At 42.4% G+C, this 22,668-nt stretch overlaps 1 protein-coding gene across 2 annotated transcripts in view; it reads left to right on the top strand.

The window, feature by feature from the left end:
- RABGEF1 (RAB guanine nucleotide exchange factor 1) overlaps nt 1-22,279 on the top strand; it is a 35,794-nt gene extending 13,515 nt beyond the window's left edge. The window contains exons 3-10 of one of the 2 annotated variants that reach the window (XM_068120731.2): nt 3,187-3,365; nt 3,449-3,639; nt 6,879-6,966; nt 7,151-7,286; nt 7,497-7,588; nt 8,774-9,030; nt 19,536-20,016; nt 20,294-22,279. In XM_068120731.2, coding sequence (XP_067976832.2) covers nt 3,187-3,365; nt 3,449-3,639; nt 6,879-6,966; nt 7,151-7,286; nt 7,497-7,588; nt 8,774-9,030; nt 19,536-19,982 — 1,390 coding nt within the window. In that variant the 3' untranslated portion in view covers nt 19,983-20,016; nt 20,294-22,279. Of the gene's footprint in view, nt 1-3,186; nt 3,366-3,448; nt 3,640-6,878; nt 6,967-7,150; nt 7,287-7,496; nt 7,589-8,773; nt 9,031-19,535 lie in introns of both variants that reach the window. The other variant, XM_068120730.2, reaches the window with a different exon arrangement.
- The last annotated feature ends 389 nt before the right edge of the window (nt 22,280-22,668 follow it).

Below are 22,668 nucleotides of genomic sequence, written 5' to 3'. Positions count from 1 at the left end.
GTTGGACAAAATTCATGATGCAAACTTTTTTTTTTGATGAGAAAAGATGTTTCTGAAATTTCTTCAAGCGAAGAGAAGTTGCACCCTTTTAATGAAATGAAACAGAACGAAAGGTCAGACCTGCTCATGGCCTAATAGGGCCAAAAACGATGCATGGCAGGATATCTCAAAAAGTTGTGGACTGATGATTTTGATTAAATGTGATTCTGTATTGTGATTTTCTGGTCTACTCTGGGATACAAAACGTAAACTGTCCACCTGGTGGATGTATGCTCTCTACTGAGTGCAGTTCTAGTTTGTGTATGTAACCATACCCAACTTAAGGATGTCCTTGAGGAAGTATTTAAGGAAATCTTAAAAAAATTTCTTAACGATGCTTTATGCAACAGGGCCATGACTTCTGCCCAACTTCGTAAATCTTCGTAAAACTGCGTAAATCTTCGCTGCACTCTGAAGCAGGTTCTCTTTAAGGATTTTCCTACATTCGGCTCAATTCATTGTTCTCCCTATCCTTACAAGTCTCCTAGTCACTGCCGCTGAAAAGCATCCCAATAGCATGATTGCACCACCATGCTTCACAGTAGGGATGGCATTAGATAGGTGATCAGCTGTGCTCAATTTCCGCCAGACGTAGCCCTTTGCATTCAGGCCAAAGAGTTCAATTTTCGTCTCATCAGACCATAGAATATTTTGCCTCATTCTCTTGAGTTTCACGTGCCTTCTTGCAAACTCCAGGTGTGCTGTCATGTGCCTTTTTCTTCGGAGTGGCTTCTCTCTGACTGCTCTCCCATAAAGCCTGCACTCTGTATTTGTGTCAGAATGGTTAATTGGTTCTCGGTCACCTCCCCGACCAAGGTCCTTCTTGCCCGGTTGCTCAGTTTGGTTGGACGGCCAACTCTAGGAAGAGTCTTTGTAGTTCCATATTCTTTCCATTTCATAATGATAGAGCTCACTGTTTTCTTGAGAACTTTCAACACCGGAAATTGTTTTATACCCTTCCCCAGATCTATGCCTCCTCACAATTATAACGGAGTTCTGCAGACAGTTCCTTGGACTTAATGGTAGTTTTTCTGCTCTGACATGCACCGTCAACTGTGGGACCTTGCATAGAAAGGTGTGTTTCTTTCTGAAACACATTTGGACTCGAATCAAGTTGTAGAGACAGGTCAAGGATGATCAAAGGAAATTGGATGCACCTGAGCTCAATTTGGAGTGTCATAGCAAAGGGGTTGAATACTTATTGACTCAGTACATTTGAGCTTCTCATTTTTAATTAATTTGTAAAAAAAAAAATCTAAAACAAAAATTCCACTTTGACATTATGAGATATTGTGTGTAGTAGATCAGTGACAAAAAATCTCAATTTAATCCATTTTAAATTCAGGCTGTAACAACAAAATGTGAAAAAGTCAAGGGGTGTGAATACTTTCTGAAGGCACTGTACACCCATGGGGAAATACAAACTACCACCTTGAGGGATGTTACACTATTTAAAATTTTACATATTTATTTGATTTTATTAGTCGAGGCTCGTGCAAGAGCTGGAATGCAGAACGCACTAGAAAATAACAAAGAACATCATGGAAAAGGGGGAAACGCACCAACAGCAAGGTAGAGGGACACTTGGAGGAAGAATGGGAGCAAAGGGGAGGGGTTGGGGGGAGGGAAGGAGGACACAGGGTAAACAAGCTAGGCACAAGCTCAAACACAGCAATAAAAGAAAGGGAAAGACAGGGAAAGACAATCAGAGAAGAAACAAAAATGGGGGCAAAGGGAAGGGGAGAAAACACAATAAGCTGGAAAGGAAGCGGTTTCTTGGGGAGAGTTAATGACGGTAAAAAATATGAGTATGAATGGTGGATGACCTGAGGTGGTGGTGTACTGTACAGCTCTCATAAAGTCTTGGAGGAAGGAATGAGGTTGAACAGACAGGAATTTTGTTCTACAAGTGAGAGAAAAAAGGAACAAATGAATTGTGGTGAATGGTGAGACTGGATTTTTGGAGTTTCACCAGAGGTGGTTTACTGCCAGACAAAGAAAACCTGCAGAAACATGGGGAGGTGGAAGTGAGTTAACAGAACCCAGAACAAGCCGAGGGTGCAAGACCAGAAAGGAGTTGGTCGAAGACAGAGGCCACATTACTCCTGAGGGATGAGAGCAATACACAGGCAGCGAGAAATGGAGTTCTTGATGTGAACTGCAACTTCGCCATTGGGACAGGGTTCGGGCCTTTTCATCCGGAGGAGACAGTAACCGGGAGGTGTTAAGCAAATGATATCAGGTTTAGCAGCCATGGCCTGGATTGAACGATCTGTCAGATTGGAGCAAGACCTCAGATGTTGGCAGTAGATATAAAGTTAGGGACAGGAGAGGAAGCACCATTGGTGCAGGAACATGGAAAGGGAGGGAGGAGTGGTGTGTGGGAAGTGGAAAGGTGGCAGTACATGTGGTATGCAGGGAAGGGTGGGGTTGGGGTGAAAGCATAATGGCAGGGCGTGGAGGGGGGGGACGGGGACTTGGATTGAGGGACACAGGGTGGGGTTTTGGGGTGGGGGTGGTAAATGAGTAGGCCTAACCATTTGAGGCAGACATACAAAAATAAAATAACCAAACGCGTGCAGATGACATGGAAATGAGCACATGACACAAGCAAAAGTGGACAACAATTGACGGCAACAGAGACAAATCCACAATTGTTCACTTGACTTTGGAAGTAGCTCACTCGGAGAAGAGAGGAAAAGCTACCACTGCCAGAAACTGTAAGAATGGGCAATTTTCTTTGTTACTATGAATTGTTGTATTATGTGTTTCGTGTTTGTATAAACATGTTTTGTATTTTTAAGTGGTGATCTGCTTCAATAGTTGGCTATGTCCATTCCGTTTGTCAAAAATGAAGAAGAACCTTTCTAACTCGCCGTGATTAATGCCAAATGGTTCTAAAGGGTGATTCTAAAGCGTTTCGTTCATTTCTAGGCTTTTGCCTATTTCATATTAAAAATGGCAAACTGAACCGCTTCCTTCAGACACGGGCGTGATTTTATTATTATTTTTTATTTTTAAAAATTTTTTTTTTTTTAAGCAACCAATTTGTGTGAATTTCTATTTCATTATTGCACCACAAATGAATTGTAAGAAATAATAATGGAATCGTTCACTATCATTACTACTCTTACAATTATCCTTCAGACTGCAGAAAGAAGAAGAAGCGGCTTACGCCAGCAGCAGCAGCAGCAGCAGCAGCAGCACCACCGCCCCTCGTCCCATTGCTTTTTCCAAGTTTGAGGAGAAGAAGACCCAAGAGAAAGCTCGGAAAGTCAACACTGTGAAAAAGTTTTTCACTACCTCAAAAACTCCTCCGAAACGAAGTACGTGCCTCTGCTGTCCAAATAATATTTATTCACTTGGTCTTCAAAGTCGTATTCTGTATAATGATATGTTAATAATACAGTTCCAGGTGACACTCTGGACGTGCGCTCTGAGGCGCGCCAGCCACCATCGGCCATGGTGCGCCAGCATGGTGTGGAGAGTTCACAAGCCGCAGGAGAGTTCCAGGAATTCCTGAAACTTTTGCGTAAACCTGCCGCACAGGACATCTTCAAGCGTTGTCGTGCCTGCATAGAGGGAATGCAACTGAAAAGGGTATATTGATGTTCTTTTATTGTACACCGCTCCTTTCCTATGCCATCTCCAGGCGCTGCATGACGTCATTGCCGGGCACCGAAGGGGGCTCGGCAATGACGCATGCTGAAAGGGAGTACTCAGTTTTCACTCTGGTTGTTTGTTTGCTTTCTTGTTGTACACCACTCCTTTCCTATGCCATCTCCAGGCGCTGCATAACGTCATTGCCGGGCACCGAAGGGGGCTCGGCAATGACGCACGCTGAAAGGGAGTACTCAGTTTTCACTCTGGTTGTTTGTTTGCTTTCTTGTTGTACACCACTCCTTTCCTATGCCATCTCCAGGCGCTGCATAACGTCATTGCCGGGCACCGAAGGGGGCTCGGCAATGACGCACGCTGAAAGGGAGTACTCTGTTTTCACTCCGGTTGTTTGTTTGTTTGTTTGTTTGTTTGTTTGTCCGGGCGATATCTCAGCCATCATTTGAGCTAGGAAGCTGAAATTTGGGCACAATAGTGAGTAAGTACTTTGTCAAAAACGGTATTTTTTGTTTTTTGATGAATCAATTAATTGATGAGTTTAGAGTTACTTAATTATTTTCGATTCATTAAGTACTTATATATTTCCTTTCTCTTCTGGGCATTATCCCAGGCACCTTTTGAGTTAGGAGGTTGATATTTGGACATGCCAATGACCAAGTGATTTGGCTGTAAATGCTATTTTTGATTGATTGATTAATCGATTAATTATTTAATTATTCGATTAATGATTAAATTTTTTTTTTTTTTTTTAGTTGCAGATTCGGGTGAAATGGTGGCGCTTTATGTGTTCTATTAGCTAATTGATTAATATATATATATTTTAATGATTATTATTTATTTATTTTCATTATTAATCATTTATTTATTTTCTTTCTCATCTGGGCAATATCTCAGGCACCTTTTGAGCTAGGAAGCTGATATTTGGACACGACAGTGACCAAGTGATGTGGCTATAAAGGATATTTTTGATTTATTGATTCATCAATTAATCGATTAGTTATTTATTGATTAATAAATTAATTATACTCAAAGGCAAAAGTTATTGTGACACACAAACAACAAACAGAATCAGTGTTAAACTTTTATTGCCGCGAATGAAATGTTATTACATGGAAAGACAAATGTTTCAAGGTGTGGTAACGATCAACAGTCCATAAGAACAGCGCACCTGACATATGCAAATGAGCCACAACACAAGAGGCGGTTCACAAGCAAGTTCACACGGTCAGTAGCGAGTGTGTCCACCTTGTGCATTGATGCAGGCCTGGCACCTTCGCCTCATTGAGGCCACTAAACGTCGATGAAAGTAATGGGGGAAGATCATTCCATATCCGAGGAAGGATTTTGCGGAGTTCCTGCAGCGTTGTTGGAGGATTCGGATGACGTCGTAAACGACGCTCCATTTCATCCCAGACGTGTTCAATGGGTGACAAATCAGGGGATCTTGCGGGCCAGGGTAACACATTAACATTGTTCTGATGAAGATACTGCTGTACAACTCGAGCAACGTGTGGTCTGCTCCACTGGAGACGTCGACGTCGATGTTCTGGCGTCAGAATTGGCCGTCGGGCTGGGCGTCTTGCACGGATGCCGTAGACGCGTAGACGTCGTCGAACTGTTCTCGCAGATACACCTCTGTTGCCAGGTATGGTACGGGCTGTAAGGGTTGCTGGCTGGAACCTGTGTCGGAGGTGCGTGGTTCGAATCCATCGGTCTTGACGTGGGGTCGTTACTGGTGGGCGGCCACTACGGGGACGGTCTATAACTTGATTGTTTTGCTGAAAACGTCGCCATAAGTGCCAAATGGTGTTTCTATGGACGTTGAATCGACGAGCAACGTCACGCTGCGAGGTACCAGACTGAAGCATACCTATAGCTCTCCATCTGTCATTTTCCCCGAGGCGTGGCATGTCGAACTTGTTCCAGAACGATGAAAAGAGGTGTTTTTCTGACTTCTGCACTTCTTAAGACTGCATTGAGTGGAAATGATAAGCATCTGGTTGTCTGGCCTTTTAAAGTGAACATTGCTGGCCATTTTTCTCGAATATGTCATGCTTCTTGCAAATTTCGTGCAATTCGAACAACAACTGCTTGGTTGCGTTTCTTCGACCATTTTAACACACTCTTTCTCTGGTTCAAATCCAAAAATTCATTCACAAGATTACCAATGAAAAAATTCCATGTCACAATAACTTTTGCCTCTGAGTATATTTACTTTTTCCGATGAATGACTTCTTTAATTAATTTTCTAAAAGTTGCAGCTTCGGATGAGGCACTGGTGGTTTAGGTATGCTATTAGGCAATGTTTTTGTTATTAAAGATTAATTATTTTATTATTTTATGATTATTATTTATTTATTTTCTTTCTCATCTGGGCAATATCTCAGGAACCTTTTGTTAGGAAGCTGATATTTGGACACGACAATGACCAAACCAAATGATTTGACTGTAAAGGTTATTTTTGGTTTATTGATTAATCAATTAATTGATTAATTATTTAGTAACTAATCAATAAATTATTTAATTTTTTCGATTACTGACCTATTTAATTCGTTTTCAAAAAGTTACAGCTTCGGATGAAGCACTGGTGGTTTAGGTATGCTATTGGCCAATTTATTAAGAAAATATTTTATGACCATTATTTATTGATTTTAATTATGCAATTAATCAATTATTGTACATCTCTCCCTCACAATACACAGCCTGGTGTTGGCTTAGTGGTTAGGGTGCCGGCTTGGGATCCTAGGATCCTGGGTTTGAATCCCGGTCGATCGCTGAATTAACGCCAGGGGGGTTGACTCAGCCTGTCATGCTTCCGAGGTCGGCAAATTGAGTACCAGCTCACTGGTAATTCCGTGTGTGTCGCAAGAGGTGACTAACAGAGTTGGTGGCAGGAAGGGCATCCGGCCATAAAACATTGCTTCAAAAAAGAGGACCACGGTGCCGGAAAAAGGCCAAGCCCTGCTCTGCAGGGAAAAATGGCATCGAAAGGTGGTTCTTCTCCCTCGCAATATAGTCTCTATGCGCTGCATGGTGGTGCAGTACAGTCATGGTGGTGCAATGCCGCGCTGGAGGATGTTATTTATTTATTTGGCATGGGGGTGGTGTACTTTGAATGTATCTGTACTTGTATTGTTTATTTTTGCTCTTTTAGGTATATTTTTACTATCCTTTTTTGTGTGCATTTACTAAGAAATTCGGTTTTGTCTATTGCTGTGCAGGACAGAAGTATTGAAGAGCAGAGTGATTTTGTGCAAGACTTTTACCAAAACCTTGCCGACCGACTGCAATCTCACTCTGTCTTTAGAGGTCAGATCCTCCAACTCATCATCACCTGATCTCCATGCACTCACTCCATTCCACATTCTTTGTTTGCATTGACATTTCTCATTAGTTGTTTCTTTCTGATGCTATTAATTTTGCCTTCGCAGTGCAGTTTTTGTCTTACTTCCTTTACTTTCTTTCCAACCATTTAATGATGTTGCCTTTGCAGGTTCTCTACCAGAACAGGTGGAAAAAACAATGGACAATGTTGAGAAGTTCATTTTGACACGTCTGTACAAACATGTGTTCTGCCCAGAGAGCACCGAAGATGAAAAGAAAGACTTGGCAATTCAAAAACGTATCCGGTAAGTGTTTGTAGAAAGAGGGCTTTGGATGGGTGTGGAAGATGTATGGCAGAGGGGTTGAGCTCTGGAAAGGAAGGGGAGTGAAGGTAATAATTTTAGTAGAAGATTTCTTTTCAAGTTTATAGATACTGAACCTTGCACTGTTTTTTCTTTACACGATGTGTTGTTGTTGCCATTTATAGCAGCTTGTTGCACTGTTTCTCATCTCAGCGCTCTCCATTGGGTCACACCTCAGATGCTCGGAGTTCCGATTAATGAGAGTAGCCCACAGGTCATCGACATGGTGGAGAAAGCCATAACAGGTAAATATATGCTTTTATAAAAGGCAGTAAAAAACATTCCCCCCTGTGACCATTAAGCTAAATTCAACACAGATGTTCATCCTTTTTTATGTAGTTCTCAGCCAGATGCACACATCCTTCATCCTTCTTCACAGAAGTGGATTAATTTTCTGGACATTGGAGTTGAAGGAGTATTTTGGCTCTGGATATTTGAATATTTTTTCTGGGATAATTTGTTTTGATTCCTTGTGTTTTAATATATCCAATTGTATACTTGAAATGGATTATTTGTTGCATGCGTTTAGCCTTTTCCTTGCATGCCAGTGTCTAATGAGACCTGTAAAGTCTTCAAAGTTGTGTGTGCAGGTGACAACATGGCTAAATGCGGGTGGTGGCGGTGCACCCATATGCGGGCGTCTTTGCAGCGTCTTTGCAGGCGTCGTCACGTCATGTGTCTGGGGGGCACATCACGTCGTGTGTGTGTGTGTGTCTGAGGCATCATGTCTGTGTGTGTGTGTGGGCAGCGACATGTCTGTGTGCAGGCACCATTGTGTGTGCGGTCGGTGGTGTATCGTGTGGTGTGTGCAGGCAACATCATGTGTGCAAGCAGCGGCGTATTGTGTGTGTGCGGCAGGACCCATCATGCGATGTGTGCGGGCAGCAGTGCATCGTTTCTTGCACGCGGGCGGTGGCAAGTCTTGTGCACGGGGGGGTGCATCGTGCATGCATAGTGTGTGCGTGTGCAGGTGGCGTTGTGTGTGTGTGTGTGTGTGTGTGTGTGTGTGTGTGTGTGGTCGTGTGTGTGTGGTCGTGTATGCGGGCATTGTCATGTTTGTGTGGGTGGGGTGGAGTTGGGGAGGTTTGTTGATTCCTGTAAGGTTTGATAACATGCACTCCAAAGCCAGTTTTACTCTGTGGCGCTTGCTGTCTGAGTGAGTGTTCTGACTTTCCTGAAATTTGGGAGCCAAGAAACAATGATCAATTCTAAAAGGAAATATTCTGCCTGTCTGGAAATAATAGCCGACTCTTTATAATGGAAAAGCCTGTACTATGTAGCATGACAACAGTGGTTGCAGAAACAAATGATTGAAATGCAGTGCATTACTAATAGATGATGCAAGTGATGAATACAGTGCAGATTGAGGCAGACCTCTGATATTTGACTGGCCACTTATCTTTCCTTCCTTTACCTGTCCCCCTCTCTAGATATCATAGAGATGGACTCGAAGTGTGTACCGCAGGACAAGCTGGCCTGTATCACACGCTGCAGCAAACATATCTTTAATGCGTTGAGGGTGTCTCAGAATGAGCCAGCCTCAGCCGATGACTTTCTTCCCACTCTCATCCACGTGGTCATCCGTGCCAATCCACCACGCCTCCAATCCAATCTGCAGTACATCACACGTTTTTGCCACCCCAACCGCCTCATGACTGGCGAGGCAGGTTATTACTTCACCAACCTGGTGAGTGGCTTGTATGTTTCTGAAAGATTGTGATGTTAAGCAACTGCCTCATTAAGTTCAAAAGTTGGGCAGTTTCCCTGACAAATAGTAGGTCTCCCATAATAATTAGCAATATTAGTACAAAGGAATACAAGAATATTGTGACATTTGTACGAAATTAATTGGGGCATTTCTCTCCATTGTGGCCCTGGGGCTTGACCTTTGTTCCTGAATGCTCTCCATTGTTGGCATTTCACTTTCGGAGACCAAGGCACATGGTCTACTCCTTTCACACTTTAAACACTTTTTTGGGGCCTATCATTTTGTACACCGCTCCTTTCCTATTCCATCTCTCGGCGCTGCATGATGTCATCGCCGGGCACCGAAGGGGGCCCGGTGCTGAAAGGGAGTACTCGGTTTTCACTCTGGTTTCTTTCTTGTTTGTTTGTCCGGGTGATATCCAGCCATCCTTTGAGCTAGGAAGCTGATATTTGGACACGACAATGAACAAGTGATTTGGCTGTGAAGGGTATTGATGATTTGTTGATTAATCAATTAATTGGTTAATTATTTGATGAATTACTAATTAATTCTTTTTCAAAAAGTTACAGATTCGGATGAAAAGGTGGTGGTAATTTTTCAATTAATTATTTATTTAATTAATTTCACAAAGTTAAAGCTTTGGATGTAACATTGGTGGTTTAAGTATGCTATTAGCCAATAATTGATTAAGATAATTATTTTATGATTATTATTTGTTTATTTTAATTACATAATTAATAAGTCAGTTAGTGTACACCTCTCCCTACCAATGCCGTCTCGATGCGCTGCACGACGGCATCGCTGGGCGCCTTCAGTGCCCTAGCCATGGCGCACGTTGGAGGATGTTATTTATTTATTTGGCATGGGGGCGGTGTACTTTGTATCTGTACTTGTTTATTTTATTTTTAACCATCTGTTGCATTACACTTAACCATTTTAACCATTTAACGCCAGGGGGGTTGACTCAGCCTGTCATCCTTCCGAGGTCGGCTAATTGAGTACCAGTTCACTGGTAATTCCCTGTTTGTCGTAAAAAGGCGACAAACAGGGTTGGCGGCAGGAAGGGCATCCGGCCGTAAAACATTGCTTCAAAAAGGGGACCAACAAAAAACAACAACAACCACGGTGCCCGAAAAAGGCCAACCCCCGCTTTGCGGGGAAAAATGGCCTCTAAAAGTGTTTTTTTTGTTGTTGTTGTTGCATTACACTAGGTCAGCCTTGCATCCCTCCTTAGTCAAACCACATTTAGAATGTTCATCCTGTACCTTGATTTCTATTAACGTCTTCCACTCCACAATCACCTCCTTTGTCCCTCCCCAGTTATCCTTGCTCTGAAATCACCATCTTGTGTTTATGTAATCCTTCCCTCCAGTTCTTCTTGTCAAATTGCTATCTCAAGTAGTCATCCATGAATAGAAAGAATGATCTACCAATAATACGTTATTGTAATCTTTCTATGTGTGTTGAAATCACTAATTTTGAGATTAGCAAAAATATCCCTTATTGTTTCACAGCATAATTTATCAATTTAAACATATACACTACCGGTCAAAAGTTTTAGAACACCTCAATTTTTCCAGTTTTTATTGAAATGTACACAGTTTAATGTCTCGATGTACTCTGATATTAAGCATAGAACAAATAAACAATTGGAGATAAAAAGAAATCATAGAATAATTTTGTTCAACACAATTTAATTTAAATTTTTGATTCAGCAAAGTAGCCACCTTTTGCAGATATAACCGCCGAACACACTCGTGGCATTCCGTCTACAATGGAAATCAAATATTGTTCGGGAAGTTCTTCCCAACACTGTTGCAGAAGTTCCCATAAATGTGTTGCACTTGTAGGTTGTTTTGCTTTCACCCTTCTGTCCAGTTCAACCAAACCAGCTTGATGGGGTTTAAGTCTGGAGACTGTGCTGGCCATTCCATGATTTGAAGCCTACCGTCTTGTTCTTTTCCTCGAAGGTAGTTTTGACATAGCCTGGAGGTGTGTTTAGGGTCATTATCTTGCTGTAGGATGAACCCCTGACCAACGAGGTGTATACCAGAGGGTATTGCATGGCGCTGCAAAATGCTGTGGTAGCCCTTTTGGTTCAGGGTGCCAGTCACTCTGTGCAAGTCGCCGACTCTGGATCCAGCAAAAGAGCCCCAGACCATCACGCTTCCTCCTCCATGTTTGACAGTTGGTGTCACACACCGAGGAACCATCCTTTCGCCTACTCGACGGCGTACAAAAACGCTGCGTGATGAACCAAAGATTTCAAATTTTGATTCATCGGTCCATCTATGGTCTTATAAGACCTTCTTCCAGTCTTCAGTAGTCCACTGGTGGTGCTTCATGGCCCAGGCAAGCCTCTTTTTCTTATTTTGCCATCTTAGCAATGGCTTTCTTACTGCCACTCGACCTGTCAAACCTGCAGCTCGAAGTCTTCTCTTCACAGTTGAAACTGAGACTTGCTTACTTCGACCAGTGTTAAGCTGTGCTTGAAGCTGTTGTCCTGTGAGCCGCCTATCACGCAAGCTGTTGACTCACAGAAACTTGTCTTCTGATTCTGTTGTGGCTTTGGGTCTGCCAGACCTGTTCCTGTCAGTTTCCTCCAGTTTCCAATATACTACTTCCTGCAGTGCAATATTGTCCAAATAATGCTTCAGAGGGTGTAATAACAGTCTGTTCCAATACTGCTTTTATACAGACAGGGGGTTTGTAATCAAGTAATCAGCAGATGTTGGGACACCTGTAGGAATTGTTTGCATCAACTTTCAAGGCTTAATTTACTTACATTGCTGCAGAACAGCTGTAAGTTGTTAACCCATTACTTGTTCCCTGAAGAAGGCCTTTTTTTTTTACAATATACAGTGCATTCAGAAAGTATTCAGACCCTTTCACTTTTTCACATTTTGTTATGTTGCAGCCTTATGCTGAAATCGTTTAAATTCATTTTTTCCCTCATCAATCTACACTCAATACCCCATAATGACAAAGACAAAACAGGATTTTAGAAAGTTTTGCAAATTTATTAAAAACAAAAAACTGAAATATCACATTGACATAAGTATTCAGACCCTTTGCTATGACACTTGAAATTTAGCTCAGGTGCCTCCCATTTCTCTTGATCATCTTTGAGATGTTTATACACCTTGATTGGAGTCCACCTGTGGTAAATTCAATTGATTTGACATGATTTGGAAAGGCACACACCTGTCTATATAAGATCTCACAGCTGACAATGCATATCAGAGCAAAAACTAAGCCATGAGGTTGAAGGAACTGCCTGCAGAGCTCAGAGACAGGATTGTGTCGAGGCACAGATCTGGGGAAGCATTAAAAAAATCTCTGCTGCATTGAAGGTTCCCAAGAGCACAGTGGCCTCCATAATTCTTAAATGGAAGAAGTTTGGAACAACCAGGACTCTTCCTAGAGCTGGCCGCCCGGCCAAACTGAGCAATCGGGGGAGAAGGGCCTTGGTAATTGAGGTGACCAAGAACCCGATGGTCACTCTGGCTGAGCTCCAGAGATCCTGTGTGGAGATGGGAGAAACTTCCAGAAGGACAACCATCACAGCAACACTCCACCGATCTGGGATTTATGAAAAAAAAAATATTACCGTGTGTTGAAAATCAATAGTGAAACCACACCAATGATAATAAATGAACAAACTTGTATTATAAATCACACACAGGTAATACAGTACAGCAAATGGCCATTAAGAGTGCATTCTATATATCTCTTATATACAGTCAGGTCACTCACGGCGCGGTCAGCGAGTGCAACGACACTCCTCAATGTCTCTATGACTTTTCCCAAGGCGAATGGGATTTGCTCCAGCGGTCGATGGAATGAAATCCGGTCGAAGCCCGAATCTCGCTCTCCAGTCGATCTCCGAAGCATGTACAGTGGGCAAGGGTGCTCTTCCCGCCAAACTGTACAACGGCGCCCTCCAGAGGCGCACCTTCACCGCTCCCTCAGCAAACCGCAACGTAATTGGAGACGAAGCAGTCGCACACACCCATCCCCGGCAGACGGTAGGATGTTGGGGTGAAGATGACACGAAGCAAACCTTCACAGGTGTCCGACGCACGGGGTGCAAGATGGCCGACGGCTCTGGCTTGAGCCGATGCAACGAGGCGAGGATTCGTCAGAATCTCAGCGCCCCAAATCTGTCTACGCAGATTTCTCCACTCCAGCGAATATTCTTATCGCCGGATGTCCCTTCCAGGAACTCAAAATCCCCACGCGGCTGTCGGGAAACCTTGCTCATTCCGGAGCGCTGACGTCATGCGTCTTCTCCGACTTTGCTCGCGCCGCTTCTTCCTCTTCCCCTCATTGTCTTCTCGTTCGGTTTCCTGTATCATTTTAAGTTAACCTTTTTAACTTTTAATAACTGTTCATAAGCAATAAACCCTGGGAAGACAATAATAGTACATAGAATCCGAAATCTTTCAAGTGGAGGAAAACCACAATAACGGAAGTTACGAATCCGTAACAGAAGCAACAATCCAAATGACTACTGGCAACATGTTGAACAAGAACGGCACTCGGTAGAGCGCATACACCCGTAAGGCTGAACAATTTAGAGTTTGTCTCCCACTGATAGGCTGGTTCTGCATCCATACATTATCCAAAATCGAATCGGCTTATTTTTGTCAACTACCGAACTCATCCACCAATTTTGTCACACATCCATAACTTTGAGACGCTATGTGCTATGTATCGTTTTTGGCCCATATCTCTCAATGATGAAGAAACAGGTTACGGATCTTCACCAAAATCAAAACGATTTGTCTTTGTCACACAACCAACCTGTCCACCAAGATTTGTCCGAATCAGTCCACAACTTTTTGAGACATTGTGCTGTGTATCGTTTTTGCCCCATCTCACAATAGTGAAGAATCACTTTTAGAAATTATCGGATCCAGATCCGGATCTTCACCAAAATCTAATCATTTCATCCATGTGACATACCCAACCTCTCCACCAAATTTCGGCCGAAGCCATCCACAACTTTTTGAGATATCCTGTTCACAGACAGATAGACAAACAAACAGACAGGTGTGAAAACATAACCTCCATCCACCTTCGGTAGAGGTGGTAATTATCGGAATCTTCTCCAGATCTTCACCAAAATCTAATCAATTAGTCCATGTAGAAAACCTGTCCACCAATATTTGTCCGAATTCATCCACACCTTTTTGAGATATTATTCTCGCAGACAAACAGACAGACAGGGGTGAAAACATAACCTCTGTCCACCTTCGGTGGCAGAGGTAATGAAGAACAATTATCGGTTTCTCATGGATTAGGCTGTAAATAATAATTCAAACATTACGTCATGCTGTTTACTATGCAGCGAACGAAAATGTACTACAAGGTAGTACATTAGTAAAATGTCTTCGAGCTGCATGTTTTGGGGTTTATAATGACACATGGCAAGAGTTCAACTTAACATCTCTTGAGATGTTGATGCCAACAGGGGGCGATGTGGCCTTAGGTTCGCTATCCTTCATGTAGAACATAAAGCCAGCCAGTGGCGTTCGATTGCAAACGTTAAAGATATTGCTATCAATCGAAAAGAGTGGGCCATGGCATGCCATTACCCTGGCCACGTTCCATGCTTTGGCATAGCTGTACCATCAGCAGGACCAGCAGCAGGGGGCAATAATGAGATGTGAATGTGGCACAGGAATGATTGGCCAGATGGCCTCTTGCATCTGCATTTCTTCCATATGCATATTACATTTGCAAAAATAGTGAAATCATATCACCAATCCCTCTCGTCCCTTTTTGTCTTACTTTTTTCCCGATCCTTCCCTTACCTCTTGTAAATTATGAAACAGATCATATTTTCCATTGAAAGATTATGTAGTAACCTTTCTTTTGCAATCTGTTTGAGTTCAGTAATAATTTCCCCTTTCTTAAAGGCCTTGGTGTTGGGCTAGCGGTTAGGGTGCCGGCTTAGGATCCTAGGATCCTAGGATCCTGGGTTCGAATCCCGGTCGATCGCTGAATTAACGCCAGGGGGGTTGACTCAGCCTGTCATCCTTCCGATATCGGCAAATTGAGCACCAGTTCACTGGTAATTCCCTGTTTGTCGTAAAAAGGCGACAAAAAGGGTTGGCGGCAGGAAGGGCATCCGGCCGTAAAACATTGCTTCAAAAAGGGGACCAAAAAACAACAACAACCACGGTCCCCGAAAAAGGCCAAGCCCCGCTTGCGGGGAAAAATGGCCTCTAAAGGTGTTTTTTTTTTTTTTTTTTTTAAGGCCTTACTGGATTTTAACACATGACATGTATTTCCTATATAATCTAAATAAATCAATTGTTCTCAACCTATCCAAGCTTCTGATATTGATAAATGTCTCTATGGAGATTTGGTTTGCATGTGATGACGGAATAGCTGACAGAAAGTGAAAATGCATCGTTAAAGTGATGAGGCCATATTATTTTACACATTTAAAAGAGAATTTTGTTGTGCAAAATTGTTGCACAACACACACAAAATGTCCTGTGGACAGATGTTGTTGCACAACAAAAAAACACAAAAAATGTGCAAAATTCTTCTGAGCATGGAGAAAGTTTTGAGTCTGAAATGTGCCTCTGTTTGCTCATTATTGACAATTGACGAAATGACAGCGATTTGGTGATGATTTATGGTGCAGCAGTTAATTCGATTTTACCAGATGGACGAAACGATTGATAAATGTGAAACGGATGCCGTTCCATTGGTCAATTGGTCAAATGTCAAACCGATTAATTGTTAACATCGCATTAATTGCAATAAGAACATCGTAGCTCTTTAATCGACAAGATTCATTAATGCAGTTGAATATTATAAATCATGTGAGATATTAAATACTGGCTCAATTTAGGTAGAGTTGACTCGTAATGATATATGATAAAATCCATCACGATGCGTACATCTCATGCAGTTATCCATAGGCCCTTGGCCTGTAGGTGGCCGTACATCGCATGAATCCATTATGATCTGGGCTATCCCTGTCTGAACAGCATAAGGTTTATCTTTCTGTTCATGTGACTGGAAGAGGGGTTTGTTGATGAAGAACCGCTTCTCTTTTTGTACAACATACAGTCGTGGTCAAAAATATTGACACCCTTGCATTTTTTTTCAAATAATGCACCATTTCTTCCAGAAAATTGTTGAAATTAAAAAATATTTTAGTATCCACATATGTATTTCTTTGGTATGCAGTGGAACAAAACAAAAAAGCTGGAAAAATTACTAAACCTTAGCTTATTCCACATAGAAATCCTAAAATGGCCCAAACAATATTATTGGCACCTTTTAGAAGGTGTTAGAAATAATTGGATTTCAAGCAGGTGATTCTCCTTTATTTTGGAATTGAACTCACCTGTGGGAAGATGCAGGTGCCTGCAATATAAAAATCACTCATTCAACCAGTTTGAAAAGAGACAAGTCAGGAGACGACGATGGTTCACGAGCGAGCGGTATTCAATGACAAAGGACGGACTATAACCGAAACAGGCCCGGACAGGCCAGGCCTGGAAATGTCAAAACGAAGGTTACTGACCTTGAAATTAGATAGAAAATAATGTATAATCAGTTATGAGGTTAGTTAGCCACACAATACCGAAAATTCGGTGAAAAATGAAATAAATAAAAATATAAAAAATGAGAAAACAAATGAAAAAAAATAGAAAAATGAAAAATCGAGCTCCGTGGGGCTAGACACATGACATTGGCCTAACCAAATATCGAAACCTCTGTCAGATTACACCAAACCCCTCGGAGAAGATGTAGCTTGAACTCGATTACCCCCTAAAAAGACATCTTTTTCGGGCGCGGCTCCGCCCTCAATGGGCGCAATACGCCCACTCTAGGCAGGACACAACTAGATCATGATATCAACCTCCCACCCAAGTTTCATCAAGATCGGATGATATCATCGGGTAGTTATGCTGCGGACACACACACACACACACACACACACACACACACACACACACACACACGACGAATATAGTGGTCACTTGATAACTCGTGAACCAAAAAGGAGTCATTCTGCTGTTTTGTGTCACTGTGTATACCGCAATGAGCATGGAGAAAAGAAGGAAAAGCAGAGAATTGTCTGAGGAGGTCAGACACAAGATTGTAGCCAAGCATGGACAATCTCAAGGCTACAAGTCCATCTCCAGAGACCTTGATGTTCCTGTATCCACCGTACGCAATGTTATCAGGAAGTTTAAGGCCCATGGCACTGTTGCCAACCTCCCTGGACGTGGCCGCAAGAGAAGACTTGATTGAAGATTGCAGAGAAGGATTGTTTGAATGGTGGAGAAAGCACCTCGATCAACTGCCAAACAGATTCAAGCTGACCTTCAGACACAAGGTACGACAGTTTCAACTCGCACCATCCGTCGTCGACTCGATGAAAGGGGGTTCTATGGTAGGAGACCCAGGAGGACCTCACTGCTGAGAGAGAGATATAAGAAAGCCTGCCTAGAGTTTTCCAAAACATTTGAACAAGCCAAAATCCTTCTGGGAGAATGTCCTGTGGACAGATGAGACCAAATTAGAGCTTTTTAGTAAAGCACATCATCTCTATGTTTACAGAAAACAAAATGAAGCCTTCAAAGAAAAGAACACCTTCCCTACAGTCAAACATGAAGGAGGTTCAGTGATGTTTTGTGGTTGCTGTGCTGCCACTGGCACTGGGTGCCTTGAATGTGTGCATGGCATCATGAAATCAGGACATTACCCTTGCATTTTGGAGCGCAATGTTCAACCCAGTGGCAGAAAGCTGGGTCTCCGTCGAAGGTCATGGGTCTTGCAGCAGGACAATGACCTCAAACACACTTCAAAAAGCACCCAGGAATGGTTCAAGACAAAACGCTGGACTGTTCTGAAGTGGCCAAAAATGAGTCCAGATCTAAATCCCATTGAACACCTGTGGGGAGATTTGAAAACAGCAGTTGGGAGAAGGAACCCTTCAAATCTGGGAGAACTGGAGCAGTTTTCACAGGGAGAGTGGGCCAAACTGCCAGTAGAGAGGTGTAGGAAGCTCATTCATGGCTATAGGAAGCGCTTGACTGCAGTTATTTTGTCCAAAGAATGTGCTACCAAATATTAAGTGTAGTGTGTCAATAATTTTGTCAAGGCCATTTCTTTTTATTTCTGATTTTGAAGAATATATTAAGTTCTGAATCAAAAAAAAGGTTCTGTAATATTAAGTGAAATAAAGAATTGTAGAGACCAAATACTTTCGTCAATTTCAACTTATTTTTAGAGAAAATTGTGAGTTATTTGAAAAAAGTGCAAAGGTGCCAATATTTTTGGCCACAACTAACGCAATTGACCCAATGGTTTGGTCACAGATTGAAGTTGATGGACTAATGCATTGAAGGTACAGAGAGAGGATGGGCATGGTGGAGGATCAGAGATTTGATTTTGAGCTTCCAGAGTTTTGCGCAAGGTGGTGCTAACATTTACAGAGTTTAAATTGCGTGTCATGAAGGGATCCATGCTTGATTAATTAGGCAGTATGTCCTATAGCTTTTGGCCCTGAGTGATGAACCACGGGCACCTTTGTGGGCACCAATTGGGTGCCAGCAATGATTTTCCAGTATGAACTCATGACCCATTGTGGTCAAAATATACTGTTGAGAAGGGTGTTGAGCCATGGGAAAGAGAAATTAGGGTGGGGCACGTAGGAGTGGAGTTTGGAGGAACATTGCAGATCTTTTCAGGAAATTGGCTCAAAGTGATGTTTGTCCCGCTGTACGTTCTGTTCCATTGCCGTGTCACAGCAGTTAAAGCGGTCACGGTGGGTGCAATCCTGCTGTCCCATCCTGTCCAGCCCCTTGTGTGCTGTTGCTGCCCGACAAACAATAGGCAATAGCAGTTAGGGTCAATTGTGGGCCTTGTGGGGCGATGGCAGGGTGTATAAGATGGGGCCACTGTAGGAACCAAAGACGGCGGAAGAAAATAGTATTTTGATGCACAAAGCTGTTGCGCTTCCTTTGATTTAGGTTTTAATTTAAACTGTATTTGGGAACGACCTATGTTGGCAGCTGGTGGAGGGGTGCACACATTGCTGCAAATTTTATGTGCTGGTCTTATTGGCGGATGCAGAGATTGTGCCGGGGTTTGAACCAACGACCTTATGATCACCGGGCGGATGTTGTAACCGCTGAGAAAAATGCAGTGAGCCGAGTTGCGCAAAGCACCTGGTTGCTTGGTGGGAAAGGATAAATTTTGATCAGGGAAGGTTTCAGAAAGACGAAATCTATTTTAATATATTCACAAAGCCATCAAACCCGAAGTTAACTAGTCTTCTAAGACGTGGTAAAGCTGAACCTGACCAGATAATCCAAGTGTAAATACTAATCGATTCCAATCCCAATAATCTAATTTGTCTTTAATTCTTGCATAGTATTTGGTGTATTTTTCCTTCCTTTTACCTGATTTGCGAAATGATGTGCTCTTTTCTTTCCCCTTGCCAGTGCTGTGCCGTTGCCTTCATTGAGAAACTTGATGCCCAGTCACTGAGCGTAACTGAGGAGGAGTTTGACCGTTATATGTCTGGCAATGCCTCACCACACCGACCTACGCAGGAACCCTCTTCACTGGTCGATGAGCTGCCTACCTACCCAGCACTAGCTCCTCTCCACTCCAACCTGCTGGCTCTCCAAGAACTCGAGAAACAGCAATGCCAGCTGGAATCTAGTGCAGCAGACTTGGATCGGGCCCTGGTAGCATGGGATGAGTCCGTGGCTCAGGAGGTGGCAAAGGTTGCTCGGAAGTTTCCACCGAAAGTGCAAGCCTCGATATCCTCACTTCCCTTGCTTCTTGCTGAGGTCGATGAGAGCCCTTCTGGGCCTCTAGATTCTGAGGTCGAAGACTCCATTACGTTGCCGCCTCCGTTGTTACCTCAACCCGCAGGCAGCTAGATTGCTAGCAGTGAACTTGTGCATACAAACTATGGTACAGTATCTTTCAGAGTTCTTTGCACTTCATTGATGGTGAAAAGTATACGTGGCATGTGGATCGTTTTGCCGTTTTGCCTCGGTAGTTGTAAGGTAAAGCCTAGCTTACCAATTCCATAACAATGCCAGTCTTTTCCTCACATTGTGATTTATTCTGAGCTATGAACATAATCGAAGTTCTTTGGGTTTGAGAGCTGGCAAAGGTTATTTGAAAAGTATTTTCAAACAGCAATGAGTTATTTGTTTGAGCTTGAATGCTGCATTTCCTCCTGCAGTTCATGCTGAGAGCGAGCTCCTCGTGAACACATTGGTTGGCTTGGGGGTTTTACCAAGCATGCTGCAGCAAATGCCTTGCTGTTCACGCTCACCGGGAGGCAACTCTTGCATATACACCTTACCTTCGTTTGTGTAGGAGGGTGGAATAAAAAAACAAACAATACTACACCCTTAAAAGTCTCAGCAAGGCCGCATAGCGCATATGAGCCTTGAACGTCTTCACGTTACATCATGATGGGTTTACTTATAATTCCCTCGTCATTTAAGATCGAATAATTTTGTTTTTAATGATATGGGACAAGGTTGTATATATGCTGAGGATTCCTGCTGCAATAGCATGACTTGCTGGTGGAAACGTAATGCGAGGTCACCTCACATCGAGCTCCTGTAAGCCTGGATGATTTTAGAAGTACGTTTGACAGCTCCAAGTCTGCATTGCCAGCAGGATATCTCACTTTGGCTGCATTACCGTTATAGATTATTTACTGTGAAAGTTTCTTTATTGCTTTTAACACCAGATTTGCACAGACTGTGCCTCTTGTGCAGAGTCCGCTCTCGCATCGCTGGACAATGCATTGCTGTGCACATATAACGCACTCCTTCAAATTGGTCAAATCTGCTGATCTTTTGCAGTCGAGTAGTGAATGTGTTTTGTGTGGTTTCATCAGTTGCACTGTACTGATGATGTTATTCTGATGAGGCAAAGCTCTATGTTGATTACCATTTTGGTATCTGAATCTGATCTGATTTTGGTATCTGGCATCTGCTTAGCACATCCTTTTGCTTGGTTGACCTACGTAACTACTCAAATAATATTCGGTACTTCGATTTTTCTGTCGAGCATGCACATATTTGTCTCTTTTCTGAGCTGTACAGCTAACTAGATGATTACACTAGAATGGTAACTCTAGCTTCATGTTTGCTGCTCTAACTGAGAGCGAGCTAAGTATTTATACTGAATGATCTGTTGTTTTGAAGCTACCATGGTTTATTATTTTTCTACTCTTAACCTCTATTCAAGCCAGGTTTAAGGGCACCAGGTGCACTGTCTGCATTTACCTTTTGAGTCTAATGACAATTTTGTTTCTCTTTTCATTTGCCTTTTCGACACCAATACACTTTCCCCTATTGAAGCATTTGATCCTTGTACGTTATAATGAACCGTATGAAGACTCTTTAAATCTGAAGCTTATTTAAGAACGTCTGCAGAACAATATGTATAGCATAATGAACCGCACCAAGACTCTTCAAATCTGAGCTTCAAGAAAAACACGATGTGTCGCACAATGTCAATTTTCTATTTTGGGAGCCGTGTGGACTATCTTACTGCCAGCTTCTGTTCCCTCTTCATCTCGTTTTGGTTTTATGGTAATACATTAGAGATGATTGTTTTACAAGTCAAAGACGCACGTATTATGAATCTCCTTATCCCAGAGAATTAACTCCCAGCAGACGAGTTTTTCCTCCCATAAATGTAGAGATACAGTATCAGGCCTGAGAGCCAAGTTTGCAGGATGCAAGGTAAAAGACCGCAGGTACCTTTTGACCAAAATAGTTTGTTTTTGTACTCTATTGCTGAGTTGTCTCCCAAGTGCACTGTCAAATGGGAAATGTAAAAGGTTGCACCAGGGATGCAAATCATCAGCCATAGCTCTGATATTTCAAGGAGGGTGAAGATTATGATTATTTTTCTAATAGTTGTTATTTCTTCCTCAACTATTTCTCTGAATTAACTGTTATGCTAGTAAATAAACTTTATCCTAATTTAATGAAAATCGAACTATATGCAAGACAACGCTAAGACACTTTTAATGAAGCCACTTGTACTTGGGAGGGACAAAAAAATTATCAGAATGAGATGCTCGCTACAGTCGAAGAATCACCAACTTTTCTTTTTCAATGTACAAGTTAATATGATTAGTAAGAATTTTTTTTTTTACTCATTGAGTGTACTTGTGTATTGAAAAATAAACGTTTTGAACATCCTTGGTATCTTTCACAGTCTGGAAGACTTTGTCTTAGTCACCTTGTGACTTGTTACACATAACTGAGTGGAGAAAAAACATTTGCTATTAACTTTGTTCCATGTTCTCAACACGGTACCTTGATATACACTGGCTTAGTAACAAAGGTACAGCTGTGCTCGATTCTGGTTTCACAAGTGTGCAATTAATCGTGAAAATGATTATGAGTTTGGGATATTATATTTTGTCCTCGCTAACCATGTTCGCACTTTGTATGGGCCAGAAAGGGGTGTGGAATTTGATGTTCGAAACACTTTACAGGCCGAAGACAGCACACGAGTACACACTCTTCCATCTGTTGCATACCTTGGAAGGTCCAAAGTTGTCTGCCAATTAGACCTCACCACCAT

Source organism: Myxine glutinosa, chromosome 6 (genome assembly GCF_964187855.1).
Source record: "Myxine glutinosa chromosome 6, kmMyxGlut1.1, whole genome shotgun sequence".
Classification (NCBI taxonomy): Eukaryota; Metazoa; Chordata; class Myxini; order Myxiniformes; family Myxinidae; genus Myxine; species Myxine glutinosa.
The sequence above is the reverse complement of the archived record's forward strand: the minus strand, read 5'-3'. Positions and strand labels throughout refer to the sequence as shown.